The sequence below is a fragment of the Alligator sinensis genome, unplaced genomic scaffold (genome assembly GCF_000455745.1).
Source record: "Alligator sinensis unplaced genomic scaffold, ASM45574v1 scaffold1291_1, whole genome shotgun sequence".
Taxonomy (NCBI): domain Eukaryota; kingdom Metazoa; phylum Chordata; order Crocodylia; family Alligatoridae; genus Alligator; species Alligator sinensis.
Genome location: NW_005842219.1, coordinates 1,615,450 through 1,636,544, shown reverse-complemented (window position 1 = coordinate 1,636,544; position 21,095 = coordinate 1,615,450). Strand labels below are relative to the sequence as shown.

Below are 21,095 nucleotides of genomic sequence, written 5' to 3'. Positions count from 1 at the left end.
AGGAACAGCTCTGAGGGGTCCCACTAGGGTGCAATGCCCATTCCTGGCTTGGGGCATCCCAGCAATGCCACCAACAATTCCCAGCGGGCAAGGGCTGGGGCGTGGGGAAGCAAGGATTTATGGTAGTGGGATCCCTAACACTCATTTCCCTGTTACTGCAGGATCCCTTCACCCTGGCTGATGTGAACCTAATCCAACTGATCCCGCAGTGGAGGCCAGAGTTGTTCGTTGCCACCCAAGAAAGCCTCCTGTTTGCTGTCCTTTTACTGGAGAACATGGTGGTTTCAGATGAGGGGTTTTTTTGTGTGTGAAAGGGTTGGGCCAGCTATGACGGCTCTCCGGAGAGGAGAGCCATATCCTGGAATGTGAGGTCATGGCTCACAAGGCACTTGGTTTTGTGCTGGTATTACCTGACAGACTTTTTCATTGTCAAGGCCACCGTAGACCCAGCTCTCACCTGACATGTGGCCAAGAGCTGGCACCAGCAGCTGAATATTTGCTACCAGCTAGCCCCACTCAAATGGGTTGGAGATTGCTATGACCACCTGCCAACTTCCTGTGTCCCCCTCCTGAGCTATTTGTGCATGCTGGTGCACGATGGCAGTGGAGGGGCTGGGTCCATAAGCAGTTGAGGAAGAACCTGTGACTTGAAGTCTTCACTTTGTTCCTTCAGAAAATCGCCACCATGACAGGCTTACAGACTGTTTGTTTGGGAGAAGGACATGGGGTGCTCTTAGTGACCGAGTGAGGGGTTGGACTTGGATTTGAATTGTGTGTGCACTGGCCCTGCATGTGTACTGAGTAAAAAGCCCCAAGTCTTTCTCCTTAATTAATTATTTCCTAACTCCAGTCCTCCCTTTTTCATCACCTTGCAGTTTCTTACAATAAAGTGTTTTTATTCTCTTTAACGAGTAGTGCTTTTATACTTTTCATTCAAAAATAACTTTCACATGAGGAGGAGGCTGAGCTGGTGGGGGGCTGGCTGGTCCCAGCAATCAACTGAGCAGCTCTAAGCTACATGTGGATGGGCAGGATCAGGGGCTGGGCAAGCTGCCTTCATCCTCCGAGTGATGCCCAGAGCCTTTTCTCAAATTCCAGGGGTGCAGCCAAGTGCACCAGGGAGGGACCTCGTTAGCTGTTATTCAACCATTGGGCCCAGGGCGGGCATGGTCCTAGTATAGCCACTGAATGGGATGTCAAGTGGGTGATTGCTAGAACTGTTCTTCGATTAAAGGTGAAAAGAACCCGTTGCGTACAATGACAGCACAGTCTCTTACAGAGGCACCTCCGTAAAGCAATGATGGGACTTAATTGTTCGATTCAGTTGCAGTGGTACCACCCCACTGCTCCCCACCTCTCCTGGTCAAACAAAATGGGGAGTGAGTGGCGGAGAGGCTTACCATGAGGCTCAACTTGGGGTTCCTCATCCCTTCCTGGGAACAAACCATGGGACGGTTTTTGGCACTTCACCCATCCCCTGTTTTCTTGCTTGTTACCTTCAGTACAGGGGTAAAGAGAGGTTCAGCTTTGGGGTTCCCACCTTGCAGCTAACAAACCTAACTGGGCAGGCAGGAAAGGGCATCTGCATGTTTTCTCATGCTGAATGGGTCCCTAGGACTAGGAGGGCAGCATTGCTAAGTTCAGTGCGAACAGTGATGGAGAGCTTTGCCAGTGGATTTGCAGCTCATTCCTGCGCATCGGGATGGCCAGGATGTTCCAGACGACCGGAGGACTTGGATTGGTTGCTGTCCAGCTCCAGGTCTGTCTTCATGTCTGTGCTGCTGTCCTGAAGAGGCAGGGAATCCTTGACCTTGATCAGCTCCAGGGTTATCTGGGTCTCTGGGGGCATGTAGTTTTGGCCTGCAGTGATGGTGAGATCTGAGTCCCAGGAGATGGAGGCTGTGCCCACAACGTGTTGAGGCTGCACTGTGTCGTTCATTGCCTCGTAGTAGGCGTGCCGTGCCCTGCATGCACCAGACATGCAGTTCATAATAGGGCCTTCATGAGCTACTCCCTTGGCATCTTGTACTTCTGCTGGCACTGTTGTCAGTCACCCTTTTGCCTGTGGACTACTGTTTCTGCAGCAATGGTCCAGTATCTTATCTTGGTTCTGACTGGTGTGCTTGCAGATAACTTAAAAGTAGTTGGTGGGGCCATGGTTTGCGCTCGGGATGTCCTCTGGATGCTTTGCATTAACAATTAGGTTCTGATGCTGACCTTGGTTATATGGCTGGTGAGCACAGAATAGCTGGCAAGTTGCTGTAGAGGGCATTAAAAAGGTGAGCGAGGCCGCCTGTGACCTGTCATCTCTGGGCAGTAGACTTCTGTCCTGATGCTAGAGCAGCTGCTTTGCATTCGAGTAGCCAGGGTGTGTGAGCAGTGCATTGAGGGATGCCTAGATGACCTCCTGCCCAGCTTGTCCCAAGACACTGACCTACAGTAACCACACAGATGTATTCTGCAGTGTCTCAGGAGAAAACGCTTTATCCTGCATACTTTGGTGGGACTTGGCCCAAGACTGGACATCTACGTCTGTAGACTGTTTGGCACAGAACAAAATGCTTTCTCCTGGGAGAAAGGCAACGTCTGCTTACAACTATAAAAAATAGGTTTCAAGTATTTTTCAGCTTATGTTCAAATACTTATATTCAAGGAAAAACTCTTTTTATGTGCACGTCTTATTCAGGGGCATGTGGTATGTGAATAAATACAAGTAAGCTTTTTTTTTGCTTTTTTTAAGGAAACTCACAAAAACAAATCGTTTGCCAGTTAAAGGTTTTTACGAATAGTGAAGTGAATTAACTTTTTGAGCTCTTTAGACAATAATAATAATAAAAACTAAATAAATTCCACTTAATAGGCGGGCAGTCTTGCCGGGCATAATTTCACAGCAAATGCTCACAGGAGGACGATCAATTCTGCATGTTTTACAAACAGTAAACCCTTTTTTTTTTAAAGGAGTGGTGTTTTTTAGATTTTGCAAAGTGCACCATATGTTACATGAAACACTTATGTCAGACTGTGTTTTTTGGGGATATTTCCAAATGCTGATTTTTGGTAGCTATGCAGCACTTGCATTATAGAAGAGTAACACTATGGTTGATTTGTAGCAATGAGTCCAAAGAGTTCAAAGAGAGCAAGAAGTCCTGCAAGCAATTCAAAGGTTCCAGAGATTGAGGTTACTGTTGAAGAAGGTAGGGAAACTTCCTTTAGGGAGTATTCTTATTAAAAGAATTTCCAGTAGGAATTACAGACTAGCTTTCATACTCATTACATTATCTTCATAGAAGTTGTGATCGCTAACTTGTGCTGTACTTACTAGTAAGTGTAATGTAACTTCAGGATGCTTCTACTTTTGATTTGTATTTATGAGTAACAGGTTGAGTTATGTGAAGGATGGTGGTTCACAGCACATTTGGGCCCTTCATTTCACACAGGGAAATAACTGATTTTAAGTTAAAGGCAGATAGTACAAAGGTGGGTAGTGATTTTTAGCAGTGCTAAAATGTTACGTTAAATTCCAGAATTTTTCATTCTAAACTAAATTTTGGTTCCACTATTGACTCAAACGCTAAGTTTTGCTTAGTAGTCAGTTGTGTTATTTCCTTGTTTTTCTTGTCTTGCAGGATAGGTAACTTGTAGTGAGCATGTATATAAATATATGATGCGTTTTTCTGCAGGTCCTAATAAGCCACCAGCGACAGAAGTTCGAACTAATCCTCAAACCAATGGATCCAACCTGGGCTTCAAGCCACGAGGAAGAGAGTTTTCTTTTGGTTGGTATTATGGGGCTTGATGCACTTAATAATAACTTCTGTTAATACTGATGCTTAAAAGTTTTAGAGACTTCAAATTTGAAGTTTTTATTCTGTGGGTGACTGAAGTTCTTTTGAGCTGCTGGGTACTCAAATGAGTTATTGTGGAACTTGAAGATTAAGCAATTCTTGGGTGTCAGGGAGCAGTATTAAAAGATTACCTTTGGGGTATGATAGGGTCATATGTAGGACTTGAGGTGTTACTTCCCTCTTTTCCTTGGTGCTATGCATTTCATTGATACTGTAATTGTGAAATATAAAACAATAGAAACCTTTGCCTATGCTCAAGACGCACTTAAAAAGGAGAAGGAAAAGTTAGTATTCATTTATGAAAAATATCTACCTTTATGTAACACTGATATTGTTGAGAGATTGCATTTTCTCAAGTCAACAACTTGTCTATCTATCCAGGTCACATTGCTGAATGAATTAATAAAGGCCTTTTTGTGAGTGCTTTGGGTGCTGTCTCCAAATACAATTCTCTGTCCCTTGTTGGAAGAGTAAATGTAGTACTATTTGGGTTAATTAAATAAACTCTTTTGCCTCTTTCATTAGCTGTAACTTATGGAAGCCATCAAAAACAGCAGTTACCATGTTAGGTATGGGTTTCGAATGGAAGGGAATAGTTCAGAGTTGTTCATATGTTCATATTTCTTTAAACAATCACAGTAATTAATTAATTTATTGATATGCAGTTTCTAGACAGATCCACATATGTTGATCTAATTCTTTTTGTTTTTATGACAGAGGCTTGGAATGCCAAGATTACTGACCTGAAACAGAAAGTTGAAAATCTTTTTAATGAAAAATGTGGTGAGTTTTATGTTGACTGTTTTTTAAGTGGTACTATTTAGAACTGTTGGAACTTACTTGTTCATTTTTGCTCGGCCTGTTTGATGACGTTCTTTATCCACAGATTCCATGAAGCTCTACAACCCTTGCGTACTTTGGTCTCTGTTTTCTCTTATTAGGCTTACTGGTTCTGAGCTATCCATTTTCCTCTAATCTTTTTCTGTTTGCAACTAGAAATGGAGGGGGTGATGTATGCACACATGCAGTGTCTGTTTTGACCCCTGAAATCTGTGTGCCCAGATTTTTCAGAGACCAGTGGCTCCATACTGCCACATACCCTTACCTCCCTCCTCTGTGTTGTGTGCCCTCTTTTTTTCTCTCATCCCTCACCAGTAAAGATGCAATATTTGTAGTTCTTTTACTTGGGTCATGTCAACTTGAAAATACAGGAGACCCTCGCCATTTGCAAGGGATACGTTCTTGTATCCCCCGCGAATGGCGAAATCCGCAAATAAGGCACTGCGTTCGTGAATGCAGTGTACCTGGCAACCGGGGTGGGGCACAGCTGCACTCGCGGCGGCGGAAATGCGATGGTGGCAAGTGAGGAGCTCCCGAGAAGCTGCTTTAAGTGTATTTAAGATGCAGGTTCGGCATTCGAAAATATTTTAAACTGCGAATGCCAAACCCGAAAATAGCGAGGGTTTCCTGTAAAATACAACACCATGCTGCAGGAGAAGATACTTGTAGTAGTTGATATTTCTGTGTTTTATTTCAGGGGAAGCTCTGGGGCTTACAGAACCTGTGAAGGTTCCATTTGCATTATTTGAATCCTACCCAGAGGACTTCTATGTGGAAGGTCTACCTGAGGGAGTACCTTTCCGTCGACCATCTACTTTTGGCATTCCAAGGCTGGAGAAGATCCTCAGAAATAAATCCAAGATAAAATTCATTATCAAAAAGTAAGACGTCTAGATATCTCACCTCTTTTATTGGAAACAAATTGCAAAGCTAAAAATAGAGTTAAGCGCTGAAAAGAACTGGCTTCTTCAATTCCCCAGGCTAGGATCTATACGTGAGCAGCTTTAGCAAAACAGGAAACAAGAGATTTTAATGTTGAAGAAAAATGCTTATGCATCTTTTCCGTGCTGAATATTTCCTACAGCTTGGTTAACAGGGACCAGTCAGCCCACATTTCTTGGGTTCTTTCAGTTCCTGTTTTAGTTTTGCATTTCCCTTCTATGGAGAGTTTGCAGGGTTTGGTTTAATGCAGTCACTTAGCTAAAAGGGCTACATTAAGGAATGAAAATGTTACAGCAAGGTTAGTGGAACTTGAATTCAATATAGGTTTTAAATGTCTCTAAATACAGGATTGGTTGCAGGCATGTCTATACATAGGAGCTTAGCCACTGCATCTTCCCACAAGTAGCTTGTCTACCGATGCTGTAGAAATACAGCATTTAAGACTGCAACCAGTTCCACCATTAAAATAAAAATATTAAGTCATGGGAGGTTTGAGAGCTCTTCCGTGGTGAAGGTAGAAAATTAGGAATAGCAAATGAAGTCTTGTTAAATTTCAGCTTAACTAGCTTTGTTGTAATGATTTTGCTTTTTCCCCTCATAGCTGCTGTTTTGCCAGTATTTCTTTTGCTGTTGGATGAAACAAGTATAATTTTACTGTTTAATATGAAATATTTAATGTTTGTTTCCAGGCCTGAAATGTTTGAGGCAGCAATTAAGGAAAACTCTGCTAAAAGCCCTCAGAGTAAGTATCCTAAATGCTAATAATTTTGAGCAGTAGTCTGTCATGCTGCTTCCAAAACTGATAATACTTCAAGAGCATTACCCAGTGTAAACCTATTCCTGAAAAATTTATGGTGTGTTCCCTGGGTTACATTAAGGGTCCTATCCAAGTGCACATGGAGCCCCAGCATTGTATGTGGTGCCACTGGTAAATCGCTGTAGTACAGGTTAAATCCCTGCTCTGCAGAGACAAAAGGCTGCTGTGCTTTCCTGACTTCTACCCAGTTCCTTAATTTTTCTAGCTATTCACCTTCAATAATGGTTTTCCTATTTCCAGTCAGCTTTCTATAATTTGCCCCGTTGAAGGACCAGGATGACTATCAAATGACCTATGCTAGCTGTTAGCAATGCCGCCTTCAAAGCAGGGGTGGGGATTGTGGCACATCTAAAGTGTTAAGGTCCTGGATTGTAACCTGTGAGAGAGGGCAAGCAGCTATCCACTCCAGTGGAAATGCAAGCTTGACAGGTAGTAAAATCCCTGCATCAGCCAAACTAAAAAGACAGTGCCTCTAAATTAGCTCACTCTCTTACCAAAATATGACACTTAACGTAATCTGTGGAAGAAGTTAGGGTTTTTTGTGCACTGATGGTCATCTTGCTTGCAACGAGATAGAGGAAGTAATTCACTGTGTTAGAAGACAGACAGAAGGCAGTGTAGATATGTGTCTCACAGACTATCTAAATTAATATTGATATTTAGTCAGTCTGAGGTGCATATCTACTAGGGCTGTGCAAAATGGCTGTGTTTCAATTCGTTTTTGAATTTGGCTGTTTTGGAGGACAATGATTTGTTTCAGTGTTCCAGATCACTGTCCTGTTTCGTTTTGACCAAATCTGTTTTGGAGATCTGGCTCCGCCGAATCTCCTCCTAATCTGTTTCAAACAGGCTGCAAGGGAAGCTTCACACAGCCCTACCCAGCTGGGGGTGGGGCTTGGTGCCTCAGCGGGGAGTAGGACTGGGCCATGGGTGGCTCGTCCGGGAGAGGGGAAGGGCCGCTGCCCTCCATGCAGGCAAGGAGACCCTTCCGTGCATCTCTCATCTCTGTCTCGCTGAGTTGCGGGGCAGGGAAGCAGCACAGAGCAGTGAGCAAGCCTGCTGGTCCCTGCTGCACGACTTGGCTCCGCAGGGAGCGGAGATCCATGCCGGGGGTCTCCTTGGCATCGCTGCTTGCCCTGTGCTGCCCCGGCAGTGTGGGGCTGCATGGGGTGAGGGGTGGCGGCGAGGAGACTCTGGCTCGGATCTCTGCTTTCTGCGGACTCGGGTCACATGGCAGGGATTCCCCAGCCCCCCCGGTTTGATCCCCCAGCTCTCTGATCATTCTCTCAGCTCTTCCTGAGGGGGTGCAGGCTACCGGATCTGTATGCCAGGTTTCAGCAGGCTGCTGCTGCAGGCTGGGGCCAGTGGCAGCACCGCAGTCTTCCCGGCGCTTGGCATGAGCTGCGCCAAGCAGCTGCTGCCTTCCCCAGCCTGCAGTGGCAGCCTGCTGAAACCCTGCGTGCAAGTCAGGGACCCACAATGCCTGGGAAGAGCTGGGGGAAGTGATCGGAAAGCTGGGGAATTGAACTGGGAGCTAGATGTCAATGTCAGAGCAGTCCTCCCCCTCGTTAGTTTTTGTTTCCCTGCAAGCCTGGCTCCAAAACTCCGAAATTCTTCAAAACGTTTCCAAAACATTTCATTTTGGAGCCTTCCGTTTCAATTCAGATTTGGTGTTTCGGGTGCCAAAACGGCCTGAAACACCTCTGAAATGAAATGGCTGCCGAAATTTCACACAGCCCTAATAGCTACCCTTCCTTTTGCCGCCTTCTTATGTCATTTTAAATGAAAGATTAATCCACTGAAATATATTAAAATATGCCAGCATCAAAGTAAAGTTAGTTTGAAGAGAATCAGGAATAAAATGTATTAGACCCATGGTTCAGCTGTTGAAAATTTGTCTAACTATTCCAGTCAATTGAATTATGACGGTTAACACCAGGGATAATCTGGCTCGCTGTTAAACATTTCCTGTATGAATGAGAATTTAATATTCTGCTGTTTTGTCCTTTGAGCAATGAATCTTATGAGGATTGATAAAAGTTTGAAAGGTCTAGTTTACTTGAACAAAACATCAAAGATAAACTCCATGTGTTTAAAAAAGTCTAGTTAAGTCTGTAAGGAAAGAAAGCAAGAACCATTGTAATATAAAATTTAATCATTTCTCTTCTTGGGTTGGATCATTTTTTTTTTTTTTTAATAAAAAGTTAAAGGGAAGGCTCTTCAGAAGTTTAAAGTCTCATATTCAGTAACAATTTAAGTGCTTCAGAGCCCAAGTATTACTGGAAGCCGCTGTCATTTTGATTTCAAAGTGCCTGTCACACACACCAAAATAAAAAAGGGGGTCTTGTGTATTCGAAAATTTCACTTCAAATCTGCATGGGGCAAGGGTTTTTGAGGGTGGTGATCTTTTATTGAACCAACTGTGTGGTGTGCCTTGTTGTGCCTGCTTTTCCCTCAGACCTGAAGAAGAATGCACTGCATTCAAAAGCTTGTCTATGGCTATCCCAACCATACAGTTGATCCAATAAATGGTATCACCCACAAAAATCCTTGCCTCTTGCTTATTTCCTGGACCATCACAACTACATTACTCCATGACTTCAAATCTGTTGCTTTCCCAATCTTTTTCTTCTTGCGTGCTGTTCACGGTTTTAGGAAATCTCCAACTATTTTGCTTATAGTTTATATTTCTGATTTTGTTTCAGGAAAAACCAACTCTAATACAGCCAATACAACAAGCACCACAACTAATACAGTGACGAACACAGCTGCAGGTGTTGAAGATCTTAACATCATACAAGTGACTATACCAGGTATACTTGACAGATTTTACTGCTGTGTATTTCTTGTAACTCTTTTCTTTCCTATGCTGAGTGGTCCATTGGTTCATTTCAGGATAGAATGAAATTTAATAGCCTCTTTGTAAGAGGGCTTTGCATACAGTTTTACCGCATTAATGATTGTCTAACCTTTATGGATATCTCTCCGGTCACATCTGCAGAATAAATGAATCTCAGTCTAGTTCCTAGTCAAGCGGGTGTCCACCTTTTCTTTGTCTCCCACCTAACCACATGCTAAATTAAACATTCATTTGCAACCTTGTTGGCAGTCTTAGAGGACATGATCATGATTGAATGATCTGGGAGACTGAATTATTTTCTCTTCCATCAAAATGGATACTCTTAACTCAGGATAAACTGCATTGGATAGGCATGCTGGGAAGCTTACACTGGTGCTAAAATAAAGGATTTCAGTCCTCTGGTACTTTTCATTTTCGCTACATTCACTGAAAGGAAATACTTAGAAATCATACCTTGTGTTTAACAGGCATATTTGGCAAATTGCATTTATTATGTAATATGTTAAAATAATCTACAGGTGACTTTTAAAACACCTGTCACTTTTCTGCAGCTTGTGTATTTTTATCATCCTCTATTATTACTAAAATCAGAAGGTATGACTGCCTATCACCTTCTGGGGAGATGTTTATTAAAGTAAATACTGTATTTATCCAAATCCTAGACAACTTCTAAATTTTAAGGATGACCTTCCCAATAATTAGATTCTATACATGGAAAAGTTTTATAGTTTTGTTATATTTTCTGTGTGTAAAATTTAGTTAATGGAAGGTAGTCTTAAGTTCATGTCCCGCCCCCCTGCCTCCCCCCCTGTTGTGGCAGGGGGGATGAGCCATATCCCTGCCCCTTGCCCCCCACCACATTGTTCCCTTTCTGCCTGCTCTGTTCCCCAAGGCTGTGCTTGACACCCCCCTCCCCCCATGAGCTGCCTGCCCCTAGTCATGTGTCGTGTGAACCCTGCCCCTCCCTTCCTTGTTCCCCCTGTGCCTCCCACCACCTACCCCTCTGTTGCTGTTCCTCACTGCATGGTCTCCTCCACACTCCCCTGGCTGTGTGCCCCTTCTCCTGCCACACAAGCCATTCTGGCTCGGGACAGGTGGTAGATCAGCTCTAGCTTTGGCTCCGATCCTAGGGGAGAAGCCATTGCTAAGCCACCACCTGTCCTGGGTTTGGTATTATGCCCCAAATTAAAGGTGAGGCTCTTTTTCCATCCTATTATTTGCGGGGAGGGGGAGGGAAACCTCATCTCGTATTTGATTTAATGCGGTATTACTATTTGTTTCAAGTAAAAACTTATGCAATATCAAATGGCTTTCCAAAGGAAGTCCTGCTTTATCCTGACACAACTCTAAATTCTTTCAGATGATGAAAGTGAAAGATTATCAAAAGTAGAAAAGGCCCGACAACTGAGAGAGCAAGTAAATGACCTGTTCAGCCGGAAGTTTGGTAATTGCTTTTATCTGTGACTAGCCAATTGCTCGTCATGAATGACGGATTTCAAAGGACTGTTTACATGGCCGGCCCCGAAGGGTGGCCCTGCCCATTCTATTGCCCCTCACTACCAAGCCACAGCTGCCGCTGCCGCCCTGCTGCTGCTCCTCACTCCTGACCCATAGTCCCCTGGCACTGCCGGTGCCCCCCACACTTCCAGCCCACAGTCCCCCACCCCAGTACCCCTCACTTCTAAGCCACAGCCCCGCCAGCCTTTCTGCTGTCCCTCACCCCCAACCCACTGATCCGAGCCCTGCCAGTGCCCCTCACTCACCAAACTGCATTATGCTGCCCCCTGGGCCCTGATGGTGCCCCTTACTCCCCTCACTCCTGACCCACAGCCCCCTGGTACTGCCAGTGACCCACATACCCAATCCACAGTCCCCCTTACCCCCACCCTGGTGGTGCCTCTCACTCACCAAACTGCAGTACCCTGTCCCTCTGGGTCCTGATGGTGCCCCTCACTCCTGACACGTAGTTCCCTGGCACTGCCAGTGCCTTCTGAACTCCCAACCCACAATCCCCCACCCCAATGGCCCTGACTGCTGTCCCTGGCCTGACCAGGCCAGAGTGCGGTGGCTCCCATTCATGTATGTTTGTGGCACTCCCCGCCTTGGGATGAGGCTACCACTGCACCAGGCAGCCTGGCCATGGCCCCCTTCGTCTCCCCCAGCATCTCATGCCTGCTTAGCCCCCAGATCACAGGCACCAGCCCCTGTGCTGCTGCCCAGCCATGGAGTTTCCCACTGCTCTCAGAGCAACCCCCTGTCCCTTTCCCCCCCGCTGGAGAACAGACAACCCTCACCTCCCCCCTGCCCTGTCACAGCTGCGGCCCCTGCTCCCCCTGCCCTGACCAAATGTCTGCATTTCTCCTTTGCTCCAGGGATGGGAGCAGGGGGAGGTGATTGCAGGCAGCAGGGAGCACAACAGGGTCTGCATGCTTCAGCATGCTGCAGGCAGGTCTGTGTGCTTCCTGCTGCCTCCGATCACCCTGCTGCTGCTGTTCCCACCAGTGGAGCAAAGAGAAATCCTGGACAGCCCACCCGGACGGAGCTCAGAGGGCTTAATAAGAGTGGGGACTCATCTGGGGAAACCCAGACATGGTAACCCGGTCTTGGCAGTGCATGCGCACTTGATCAAAAGCGTTACGGACAGACGGACACAGACGGACAAAGCTCTTTATTATATTATAATTTTGATATAGCTTTGAAAGTAACTGATGATGCACATTTTGGTTTTAGTAAATAAAAGTTACTAGGTAAGCATATAATATCCATCACAGTGGCCATTTTGGCACTATATTTGTAACCAGTAAGTTACTTTCTGCTCTGTATATTCTGCGTATGCCAACTTCCAAATGGGTCTGTTCTGAAGGCTAAATGGTTTTGTATTTTTCTTAAATGGAGAAGTTTCTGTGCTCTAGATCAGTGCTGCCCAACTTCCCCAGGGACCACACACTGCTAGCCACATGCTGTGGGGGTGGGACCCCCTCCCCCTTACCATTGGGCATGGCCTCTCCCCCCCCTTCACTGCATGGTTGTTGGAGAGGCGGCTGCACGGACCGCTTGCTAGTCTCTTGTGGAGCTGCATGCTGCCTGTGGGCCCTCAGTTGAGCAGCCTTGCTCTAGATACTGTCTTCTTTATGTCTCTCCACACACAAAATATTTCTTTTTCTTGCAAATCCTGACTCTTCTTAAAGCTAGACGGTCCTGATCTGTTAACAGGATCAAAAGCAGAGACGAATGCTTGCCTGGTGCAGTAGTCTGGGAAGACTCCTAGATAATAGCATTCATGAGAGCTGTCTAGAATACAGTTCTTTTGAAAACCCTCTAAGTGTAATGGCTTAAATAGCAGATGCATTTCAGTAGCTTTAGATGATATAAAATGCATGTCTGCATTTTATGTTCTTATCCAATGAGTATTTGTAAGCTCAGATTTGTAGACTTGCGTCAATTCTCTTACTTAGGTGAAGCAATCGGTATGAATTTCCCCGTGAAAGTTCCATACAGAAAAATCACCATCAACCCTGGCTGTGTGGTGGTGGATGGCATGCCTCCTGGAGTGGCATTTAAGGCCCCCAGTTATTTGGAAATCAGCTCGATGAGGAAGATTTTGGAATCGGCAGAGTTTATCAAATTTACTGTCATTCGGTATGTGACAATCAGTTTACTGTCGTGGTTATATGGTGTAATCTTGATTATCCAGATATTAGAGATGGGCAATATGTGAATAAATTATGGTTTCAGACAGTTGAGAGGGAATTTTCAAAATAAATTGTAAATAATGGGATATGTTGATCTTGGATAACAAATGGTTTAGGTAAAATGAGATTCATGCATGCATGTGTGACTGTGAGAGTTCTTGGGAGGAAGCACATAAGTCACTGTAATGAGTAGAGTTATATGAACTGATTTTTATCAGTTGTAGCACTCCAAGTGCAACCTCATATTATGTAGCATGGTCACCAACATCCTGTTTGGATATGGTACCTCGAGAGAGAGATTTATATAGTGCATTAATAAACTGTTTAGGGGCATTGCAGGCAGGGTTGCTAGTACAAGAATTTTACTTCTTTATACAACAGGTTATGGAATCATAGAAAATGAGGTTTGGAGGTCATATAGTCCAACCCCCTACCCAAAGCAGGACCATCCCCAACTACATCGTTCCAGTGAAGGCTTTGTCAAGCCAGGCCTTAAAAACATCCTAGGATGGAGATGCCATCACCTCTCTCTAGAGAACTTCTCCCAGTGCTTAACCACCCCCCCTAGTGAGGGAGTTTTTTTCTAATATGCAACCAAAACCTCCCTTGCTGCAACTTGAGACCATTGCTCCTAGTTCTGTCATGTCACCACTGAGAACAATTTAGCTCCATCCTCTTTGGAACCACAATTCAGGTAGTTGAAGGCAGCTATCAAATCCCCTCTGTCTTCTCTTCTGCAGACTCCATAAACCCAGTTCCCTCCGCCTCTCAGAAGTCATGTCCCAGCCCCTGAACCATTTTCCTTGTCCTCTGCTGGACTCTCTCCAACTTATCCACATCCTTTCTATAGTGGGTGGCCCAAAACTGGACACTGTATTCCAGATGTGGCCTCACCAGTGCCAAACAGAGTGGAATAATTACTTCCCTTGATCTGCTGGCAACACTCCTACTAATGCCAGCCCAGTATGCTGTTGGCTTTCTTGGCAACCAGGGTACGCTGTTGACTCGTATCCATCTTATCCACTGTAGCCCACAGGACCTTTTCTGCAGAGCTGCTGCTTATTCAGTCAGTCTTCAGGCTGTAGCAGTGCATGGGATTCTTCTATCCTAAATGCAGGACTTTGCACTTGTCCTTATTGACCCTCATGAGATTTCTTTTGGCTCAATCCTCCAATTTGCCTAGGTCAGTCTAAATCTTACCCTCCAGCATAACTACTACACCCCCCAGCTTGGTGTCATCCTTGAACTTGCTGAGGGTGCAATCCATCCCATCTTCCAGATAGTTAATGAAGATACTGATCAAAACCCGCCCCCGGACTAACCCCTGGGGCACTCCACTCAATACCAGATGCCAACTAGATACTGAGCCATTGATTACCACCCGCTGAGCCTGACAATCCAGCCAGATTTCTATCTACCTTACAATCCATTTCTCAAATCCATACTTCCTCAGCTTGCTTGAAAGAATGCTGTGGGAGAGCGTATCAGGAGCCTTGCTAAAATCAAGGTATCCCACATCCACTGCTTTCCCTGAGAGCCAGTCATCTCCTAATACAGGGGCGGACAATTATTTTGCGCGTAGGGCCCCTTACTGAGTTTTGGCAAGCCATCAAGGGCTTGCCATCGAGGGCTGCATGACAGGCAGCCCAGGGCAGATGAATATTAATTTTCTAAATTTTTTAGGGGCCCCGCGAGCTGGATAGAATGGCTTGGCGGGCCACATTTTGCCCACCCCTGTCCTAATAGAAGGCAATCAGGTTGGTCAGGCATGACTTGCCCTTGGTGAATCCGTGCTGGCTGTTCCTAATCGCCTCCTCCAAGTGCTTAGAAATGGATTCTTTGAGGACCTGTTCCATGACTTTTCCGGGGACTGAGGTGAGGTTGACTGGTCTGTAGTCCCCCGGATCTTCCTCCTTTCCTTTTTTTTTTTTAAAAGATAGGCCCTATATATTTGCCCTTTTCCAATCATCTAAGACCTCCCGTAATCACCATGAGTTTTCAAAGCTAATGACCAGGGGCTCTGCCATCACATCAGCTAACTCCCTCAGCACTCTCGGATGCACTGCATCCGGCTCTGTGGGCTTGTACGTGTCTAGCTTTTCTGAATAGTTCTTTCTAACCTGTTTCACCACTGAGGGCTGCTCACCTCCTTCCCAAACTGCTTGCCCGGTGCAATAGTTTGGGAGCTGACCCTGCCTGTGAAGACTGAAGTAAAAAAGGCATTGAGTACTTCAGCCTTTTCTCCTCATCTGTCACTAGGTTGCCTCCACCCGTCAGTAAGGGACCCACACTTTCCCTGACCTTCCTCCTGTTGGTAACATACTTGTGGAAACCCTTCTTGTTACCCTTCATGTCCTTTGCTAGCCGCAATTCCAGTTGTGCTTTGGCCTTCCTGACTTCATCCCTGTATGCCTGAGGTGTTTGTCCAAGCTTCCACTTTTTGTAAGCTTCCTTTTTGTGTTTAAGCTCACCAAAGAGTTCTCTGCTAAGCCAAGCTGGTTGCCTGCTATATCTGCTAGTCTTCCTGCACATCAGAATGCTTTGTTCCTGCCCCTCAGTAAGGTTTCTTTAAAAATACAACCAGGTCTCCTGGATTCCTTTCCCCTTCAGACTGGCTTTCCAGGGAATCCTGCCCATCAGTTCCCTGAGGGTGTCAAAGTCTGCTTTTCTGAAGTCCAGGGTGCATGCTTCGCTGCTCTCCTTTTTTCCTTTTGTCAGGATCCTGAACTCAGTCATCTCATGGTCACTGCTGCCCAAGTTGCCATCTACTGGTACATTCCCCACCAATTCTTCCTTGTTTGTGAGCAACAGGTAAAGAAAAACATGATCCCTAGTTGGCCACTCCAGCACTTGCACTAAGAAGTTGTCCCCAGCACTCTCCAGAAACTTTCTGGATTGCCTGTGCACTGTTGTACTGCCTTACCAGCAGATGTTGGGGTGATTTGAAGTCCCCCATGAGAACCAGGGCCTTTGATCAGGAAACTTGTGCTGGCTGTTTGAAGAAAGCCTCATCCACCACTTCCTCCTGATCTGGTGGTCTGTAGCAGACCACCACTACAACATCACCCTTGTTGCTCTCTCCTGTGACTTTTGACAGGCCTATCTCCAGTTTCATACTGGAACTCTGAGCAATCGTATGGCTCTTAGCTAAAGTGCAACTCCTCCTCCTCTTCTCCCCTGCCTGTACTTCCTGAACAGTTTGTGCCCATCCATGACAGTGCTGCAGTCATGCAAGCTCCCACCAAGTGTCTGGTATTCTGATCATGTCATAGCTCTGTGAGTGTGTGAGGACTTCCAATTCTTCCTGCTTGTTTCCCAGGCTCTGTGCACTTGTGTACAGGCATCTAAGGTAACTAGTCGATTGCCCTGATTTCTCAGGAAGAATGAGAATATTTCCCCTCTTGCCCCCTCCTGTTTGCTCTTCTTCCACATCTCCTGCTTCCTACTTAGCTCGGGATTTTGGTTTCCATCCCTTGTTGAACCTAGTTTAAAGCCCTCCTAGGTTAGCGAGCCTGTCTGTGAAGATGCTCTTCCCTCTGTTCGTCAGGTGGATCCCATCTCTTCCCAGCAATCCTTCTTCTTGGAACATCATCCTGTGGTCAGAGAAGCCAAAGCCCTGCTGGCAATACCACCTGCACTACCAGGCATTGATCTGCAGGATGCATCTGCTCCTGCCTGGGCCATTCCCCTTGACCAGAAGCATAGAAGAGAACACAACCTGAGCCCCAGTCCCCTTCACCCTTGCACCCAGAGCCCTGTATTCACTTCTGATCTGCTCAGTTTCCCCTGGCAGTATCGTCGGTACCCACATGGATGATCAGCATGGGGTAGTAGTCATAGGGCCAGAGGAATCTCAGTAATCCCTCCGTAACACCTTGGATCTGGGCTCCGGGCAAGTAGCAGACTTCCTTAGACAACAGGTCAGGTCAGCAGATGGCTCCCTCCATCCTCCACAGAAGGGAGTCTCCAACTGCCACCACCAGTTGCTTCTTGGTGGCAGTCATCTCAATCCTTCCCACTTTGTAGGGGCTTGGCCTGTTCTCCTCCACCAATGGAACATGGTCCTCACCCTCTGTTGCTAGGGCTCCGTATCTATTCTCCAGACAAACTGCTGCAGGTGGCAACGAATATCTCTATTTGCTGCCAGAGGTCATAAGCTTCCACCTTCCTGGGAATCCATTTCCTCTCCCTCCCTTAGCGCTGCTTCTGGCAGTTCTTCTGCTGTGCCAGAGGTCTTCTCCAGCATTGAATCAATGAACTCCTCTTGGTGGAGGATGCTTCAGAGCCTCACCACTTCCTTCTGTAGCTGCCTTACCTGTTCCCTGAGAGGCACCACAGGCGCCCCCCAACCTGGCCACCACGAGAAGGAACCTGCAAGCCACAGTCCCCACAGCGCCAAACCTAGATCTGGGTGGAAGCCTCGATGGGGAGCAGTCCTGCTTGGACAGACACCTCACAGGTGCAAGCAAAGGCAGTAGCAGTGGCTCTGGCATTAGAACGTCCTCCAGCCATTTCTCTGGGTCTTTTAATCTGCCTCTCCTCTCTTACTGCTCTTCTTCCAGGCACACCTTCCCTAGCGAACTTGCCTAGAAGCTGGCCTGTTTACTGCTCCTTGGCCCCAAAGGGATTCTTTTTCCCTGCTTCCTCGCACCAAACTGAAAGGCTCTCCCCTCAAGGCAGGGGGCAGCAAACTGACCTGTGAACTGCCCGCAAATTGCCACCCCTCTTCGCTTACTCCCTGGTCACTTGGGGAGTCTCCTTTTATACCCTGTTGGGCCTGATCGAAGGAAGGATTTGAACCTTTTGGTAGATATGAAAGTGATAGATTACTGGATGAATCTTTCTGTTTTAGGAAAAACAATGATGAAACATTGCAGGTCCCTCCTTTTATTTAGAGCCCCCGTATGAAAACTTTGGTCAGAAAATGGTACAGCAAAAATCAGCTCAGCAACATTAAACATTGTATTCTTTCTTACAGGCCATTTCCAGGACTTGTGATTAACAACCGTAAGTATTTCCTTAGAGACGGGGCTTACTGTGTTTTTTGTCACCTTGAACTCAACTTCAGTAGTATTTGCATTACAATGACTGCAGCATTATGTCCTGGTAGCAGGGGGGTCCAGCATATTAACAGGTAAAGGAAGACCTTGGATTTAATTTACAGACCCTTAGTAGGTGGTGTTAAAATGCTAGATCAGCAATTCTTAACGGTTTGCCAGATCCATTGAAGGATGCTCCCAAGATGAGGAGACAAGCAGGCTAGCAGAGACTCAGGCTTATCTCTGCCTGGTTGCTGTCCTGCCCCCACTGCTATCCTGTCCTCCTGTGTGAGGAGGCAAACACTGTAATATATACATTTGTTTTTGAGATTGGGTGCCACCAAAGTTGTACCTTGAGTCCAGTGAAGTACTTTGAGTCCAAAAAGGTTGAGAACTACTGTGCTAGGTAGTGATTCTGCAGTTTTTATGAACTTTGTTGCAGACCTCTATTGTAGTTTCTTGTTTTTCACATTTGTTTGCATTGTGACAACGGTTGGCACGCAGCATCTTTTCTGTAACTATCCAGCAGGACTGCAATGGAAAAAAACACACTGCATTTGGTGTTGTCCTTTCTGAGCCATTGGTATACAAGAGACTTGGAGAAACCTGTTGTTATGACTTCCATCTTACCTAGATTGTGCCTTAGTCAGGTGGCTCTTGTCTGTTCTTCCCTGCTAGTGAGCACCATATAAGATGCTTGATACATCAGCTGGAAGTGGTGGTGTTCTCATATAACCAGTCTAGTCAATGCTGGTGACCTAGCTGTCAGTCCTGTATATTCCCTTTGACTTGAGAAGTTAGCCCTCTGTCACCTTCTGAGAGAGAGCCCAGCATGGAGACTTTTTTGACTGTTTCCAAACAGCTGTATTAGGATAACAGAGGAGCCATTTAAGAGCTTCACTGTCCACTGCTGCAAACTGGTAGCATCACACCTGATTGGGAGTAAAACTGTTGGCAGCTGGTAGACTGAGCAGTAACAATAGAGATGTCTCATCTCCAGGGATACCCTATTTCCCTGATAAGAAATCACAAATTCTCATATAAAATCCCTAAAATGCATGATTTAAAATGAAAGGTCCCCCAGCTGTGCCTGAGGGGGGGGCCCCCAGCTGCCAGGGCTATGGGGCCAGGCACCTGGGTTCACAGCCCCCTGCCCCTGGCAGGAGGTGGCAGCTGCTGCAGTGGAGTGGAGCCTGGCTCCCCCACTCATGCTACCTGCCCGCTGCAGGCTCGGGGAGGGGTGGGGCCAGCTGTCTGCGGAGGCATGCACTCCTGGGCGGGCCGGGGGATCCATGCCCCCCAGATCTGTGCACAGGGAGGGGGCTGCCTGCTGCAGGCTCAGGCTCCCACCCTTTTGCCCTCCCCTGGGGCCTCTGCATCCTGGCATGTGTAACCTAGTACAGCAAGGCTGTGCAGCAAAGGTGCTTGCCACTGCAAGCTCTGCGCTGCCCTGGCCAACTCCCTTCCTCCCTCCCTATGAGGCCTCAGGCACTGCCCAGCTGGGCAGCAGCCACAGCCCCAGGCTAATTCTTTTCCTCCCTATGGGTTTCTCCAGTCAAATGAGAAATCCACATTTGCCTCTAGTAAAAGGTAAAATCTGTGGTTTTCTCCATTTTTTTTCCGTGGAAAACAGAAAACGTGGATCGCTGCTCATCTCTTCGGGCACTTGGAGAGGACTGATCACTGGACCTAGTCGTCTTTTTTTTTTTTTTTTGCTGTCCCAGCTCCACACTGGTCAAAGTCCCCTGATATATATAAATACTGAGAGAATTGCACAATCTATATATATAAAGGGCTTAGTCCGTCTGGCTGTGTCTGTCTGTCCGTAACGCTCTTTAAATGCAAATAGCTTGAAAACTGAGAGAACATTTGTATCTTCAGAAGTTTCTTTGCTAAACCTTAGCATTTTTTTAGTGACCATGTCAGGATGGGGAAAAAAGTCGGGGGCCAAGGCTGTTTCTACTGAGCTCCTCCCGGGAGGGAACCGGGAGCCTGGCACGGCGGGGAGGGCAGAGAGAGGGGCCAGCTGAGGAAAAGCGGGAGCTGGGCTCCTGGCTACTGTGAGAAGACGATTAGATGCACAACACCATCAAGAAAGTTGTTCTTTTCCATTATTGTCACAAAACCTTCAAGTGTTTTACTATGGAACGCAAAACTCTTGCAGAGAGAAAACGTCGTCAAAATAAAGAACGTCAGCAACGTTGGAGAATGAGACAGACTGTACAGCAATCTGCTGAAAGAAGACAATTAGATGCAAGTAGAAAAAGTTACGCACGAAACAATGAATCTGAGGACCAAGCTATACGAAGAAGGCTATTGGACTTGAGGCGACATCAAGAGAGGCGTGCAAATGAGACACAAGAGGAGACTACTGTGAGAAGATGGTTAGATGCACAACGCCATAAAAAACGCCGTGCAAATGAGTCCCAAGAAAATGCCACTGCGAGAAGACAGTTAGATGCACAATGCCATCAAGGGCACCGTACAAATGAATCGCAAGAGAAGGCCGCTGTGAGAAGACACTTAGATGCCGGACAACATAAAGAAAGCTGGGCAAATGAATCGCAATTTGAAATTCATCCGTCATTCTTGACGGGTAATTCTCTAGTGTTTCAATAATGTTCCTGAACTTGACACTTATTTTTGTACTGTTCTTTGAAATCAGTGTTGTTTAGTATTGTAAAGAGTGCAGAAGGGTTTGTAGTGAAATTGGAAGAGCATTGAGAAAACAAATCGGAGGAACTCCTGAATAGTTACTCTAGATGTATGTTGTTCATGCGACAGATTGAATATATACAATTGGATAAAATTGCCATTGGATTATTCCTTCTAAAGCTAAGCATTGCCTGTATTTATTCTCAGAGCTGATGGAGAAACCTGAGTCAGAAGCGCCGGCACCGGCCCCAGCACCAGCACTACCAGGTGAATACAAAGGTGTAACAGGTGGCTTTCGAAAGAATGAGAAGAGCATGTGAAATTATAGGTCTTATTGTCAAATGAGACTGGTAAAAGGCCTTGTCCTAGGAGCACAAAAGTTGCTGATGATTCAGGGTTTATTTG

At 46.1% G+C, this 21,095-nt stretch overlaps 1 protein-coding gene across 1 annotated transcript in view; it reads left to right on the top strand.

The window, feature by feature from the left end:
• Positions 1–21,095, top strand: part of GTF2I (general transcription factor IIi) — a 110,013-nt gene that overhangs the window by 85,458 nt on the left and 3,460 nt on the right. Inside the window, 10 exon segments of the mRNA XM_025208072.1 lie at positions 3,111–3,194; positions 3,681–3,776; positions 4,563–4,628; positions 5,383–5,566; positions 6,317–6,369; positions 9,150–9,257; positions 10,665–10,748; positions 12,760–12,943; positions 17,975–18,003; positions 20,898–20,957. Of these exon segments, the coding sequence (XP_025063857.1) occupies positions 3,111–3,194; positions 3,681–3,776; positions 4,563–4,628; positions 5,383–5,566; positions 6,317–6,369; positions 9,150–9,257; positions 10,665–10,748; positions 12,760–12,943; positions 17,975–18,003; positions 20,898–20,957 (948 nt within the window).